Below are 3,065 nucleotides of genomic sequence, written 5' to 3'. Positions count from 1 at the left end.
GCCAAGGCTACACAGAGAGACCCTGTCTCGAAAAAAGAAAAAAAAGTCAGCCAATATGAGGAGAGGGCCGGCTCAGGGATGCACTACTTGGCATGTGTGTGTGTGTGTAAGCCTTGCTGCTTGGCCTTCTTCAAGTTACCTTCCTTCTCTAGGCACCCTTTGCCTTTACCTTGAAAACCTCTCTCTACCCGGTCTCCTTCCCCAGTTCAGAGAACCCAGGCATCCAGCCACCCACCCCAGGCCCCGGCTCCGGTAAACAGGAAGCAGGGTGAGGGCAGCGAGGGTGCTCGGAAAGTCCCCCGCAGGTGTGTGGGTCTTCAGGGAGGGGGTGGCCCGGCCCCTGAGATATGAAAGCCCCTGCCTCGGTTCTAGTTCAGAGTCTGGATGGGGACGCAGGGACGGCAGGGCCTGGGTGGGAGGCCCCAAGGGAGGGGCTGCCTCTTGCTGGCTGTGGCAGGAGCTACTTCCGTGGTGACCCTCCTGTTGGCAGTGCCTATCACTGTCCTAGCTGTGCTGGCCTTGGTGCCCCAGGATCAGGGACATCAGGTGAGTGGCTGCAACGGGCGCCAGAGGGCTGCGTCTTGTATATGGTTTTGTTTTGTTTGTTTTGTTTTAGAGACAGGATTTCTTTGTGTCAGCTTTGGCTGTCCTGGACTCGCTTTTGTAGACCAGGCTGGCCTCGAACTCACAGCAATCCACCTGCCTCTGCCTCCCGAGTGTTTATTCACTATGGCTGTGCTTTTGTTTACCTGGCTCAGCTGGCCGCCATCCCCAGAAGCAATGTCTGGTCTGTCTTTGCTCACTTTGCACACAGTCCTATGCTGATGTTGCAAGGCTCTTCCTGGCTGCTGTCTCTTCCTGATACCCGCGCCTGGTCTTTCTGTCCACATACACATGCTCTGTTCGCTCTTCCAGCAAGATGCGTGCTAGGGAGGGTGCCGCAGGACCCAGCCTTAGGGCTGGGCTCTTTGGCTGAAGGGATGGAGTAGCCATTGGCCGAATCTGAACTCTGGGCATTGTGACCCTACCCTTCCAGGTTGAGAAGATCACTGGCTCAGGAGCACAGGCTCAGAAAAGAGTGGACGACAACAAACCATCCTGCCTCCTGCCCTCTGCCTCCAGCCTCTCAGAGACTCCTAACCCCCGTCTGCACCCCCAGATATCCTCTTCCAGGAATCGAGGCTCCCCCTCCCAGGGCCCTGTCGCACGGCCCTCTCAGGAGGCATCTGCGTGGGTGACCACCCTGTCTCCAGCTGTGGATTCTACACCAGATCCAGGGGTCCAACAGCTGCCAAAGGGGGAACCAGAAACGGATCTCAGCCCCGAGCTTCCGGCTGCCCACCTCATAGGTAAGAATGGGAGACGTGAAGAGTGCCAGCTATGCACCCCCACCGTGAGCGAGGGTCCTCTGGCTCAGCCATGACACTGCTGGCACTTTCCCAACTCCCTGCACCCCCGAAGCGCCCACATTTCCAATTGCCCCCTAGTTATGACCCGCTGGGATCTGGCTACCCTAGTCCCTCGGGAGGTAGCATCGTAGCATCGTTATCCCTGCCCCTTCCAGCTGAGTACCACAGAGAAAGACCCCGCCCCTCCGCTCCGGATCCCGCTCATCCAGGTCCCTTTCTGCAGGCTCTTGGAGGACCGGGCAGGGGCTGGGCTGGGAGGCGAGCCAGGAGGAAGCGTTTCTGCGGAGCGGCGCGCAGTTCTCCGGTACCCACGGGCTGTCGCTGCCGCAGGGCGGCGTCTACTACCTCTACTGCCACGTCGGGTACCGGGGCAGGGCGACCCCTGCCGGCGGAAGCCGCGCTGGCACGCTCACGCTGCGCAGCGCGCTGTACCGCGCGGGGGGCGCCTACGGGCGGGGCTCCCCCGAGCTGCTGCTGGAGGGCGCGGAGACCGTGGCCCCTGTCGTGGACCGCATCGGGTACGGGCCTTTGTGGTACACGAGCGTGGGGTTCGGCGGTCTGGTGCAGCTCCGGAGCGGCGAGAGGGTGTACGTCAACATCAGTCACCCCGACATGGTGGACTACAGGAGAGGGAAGACCTTCTTCGGGGCGGTGATGGTGGGGTGACAGCCCTCTGCACCCTTGGAGGATCGACTGGCGGTGCGAATGTGTGAATCCTGATGTCTGGAGAGTCGGGAAGCCTGGGACCCCGTGATCGGGGACTGGGGAGGGGGAGGAAGAGGGGCGGATGTAGGGCATGGATTTTTGAAAATAAAGAATTTAAACTATGCTGGCCTGTGCTGGTGTCTTCACGGAAATGAGGGCGTGGTATTTGATTCTGGGTAGCGTGCAGGTGGGGGATGACCCAGCTTTGAACTGTGGACACCTGTTGCACCTAGTCCCTGGCTCTAACGCCAGGGGCTCAGGTGGAGCAGTTAAATCCTCACAGGTCTCGTCTCTCGGCATCCTGATTGGCAGAAGGCCGGTTGCGGTTTGTTAGTAGTCGTGGTCAAAAGGAAAGAAATTAGATTCAGGGAATTTCCTAAATTCCTTCCCCACCCCCATGCTTGTTTCTCTCCTATCCAGTGTTAGGGGGTGAAACTGGGCGGGCGGGATAAAGGGTGCGAAAAAGAAGAACCCGCAAAGTAGCAAAGACCTGATCCCCTCAAGAGCCCCTTGCAAGCACTTTTTCTCCTGGCTTCTGCCCCACTGTGAGGGGAACCAGCACAGAGGAAGGTAGAGGGTATTCGTCCCCAGAGAGAAAACCCCCCAAAGACTGAGCAACAGAGCACCATGGGCCCAGTGGCTCCCCGCTGCCCTGCCTGACAGCTAACAGCTTTTTCTTTCTTTTCTTTCTTTTTTTCTTTCTTTCTAGGCAGGGTCTCATATAAAGTCCTGGCTCACCTGGAACTCGCTCTGTAGACCAGGCTGACCTCAAAACTAGCTCAGAGATCATGGAGGATCTGGGGTGCCTTAAACGGGTGTCAGGTCAGTCCCTGGCATGTTAAGGGGGCGGACAAAAAAAAAAAAAAGCAAACTTCTGACCGTGTAGAAGGAGGGAGAGGGCGGGAGGAAACCCATGCCCTGGGGTCCATTCTGGAAATGGAAAGTCCTCAC

General features: G+C 58.4%; 1 protein-coding gene across 2 annotated transcripts; it reads left to right on the top strand.

Moving 5' to 3' along the window:
- Positions 1-333: 333 nt before the first annotated feature.
- On the top strand, positions 334-2,179 carry Ltb (lymphotoxin beta). Of its 2 annotated transcripts, XM_051153520.1 has the most exons (3): positions 363-546; positions 1,037-1,349; positions 1,633-2,179. In XM_051153520.1, the coding sequence occupies exons 1-3, from the start codon at positions 385-387 to the stop codon at positions 2,073-2,075; spliced, it is 918 nt and encodes a 305-aa protein (XP_051009477.1). In that variant the 5' UTR covers positions 363-384; the 3' UTR covers positions 2,076-2,179. The 2 variants fall into 2 exon arrangements, with proteins under 2 accessions (XP_051009478.1, XP_051009477.1); XM_051153521.1 differs by lacking the exon at positions 1,633-2,179 and having other exon boundaries at positions 334-546; positions 1,278-1,349.
- Positions 2,180-3,065: the final 886 nt, after the last annotated feature.

The sequence above is a fragment of the Acomys russatus genome, chromosome 11 (genome assembly GCF_903995435.1).
Source record: "Acomys russatus chromosome 11, mAcoRus1.1, whole genome shotgun sequence".
NCBI classification, from domain to species: domain Eukaryota; kingdom Metazoa; phylum Chordata; class Mammalia; order Rodentia; family Muridae; genus Acomys; species Acomys russatus.
This window is presented reverse-complemented; position numbering and strand designations above follow the sequence as displayed.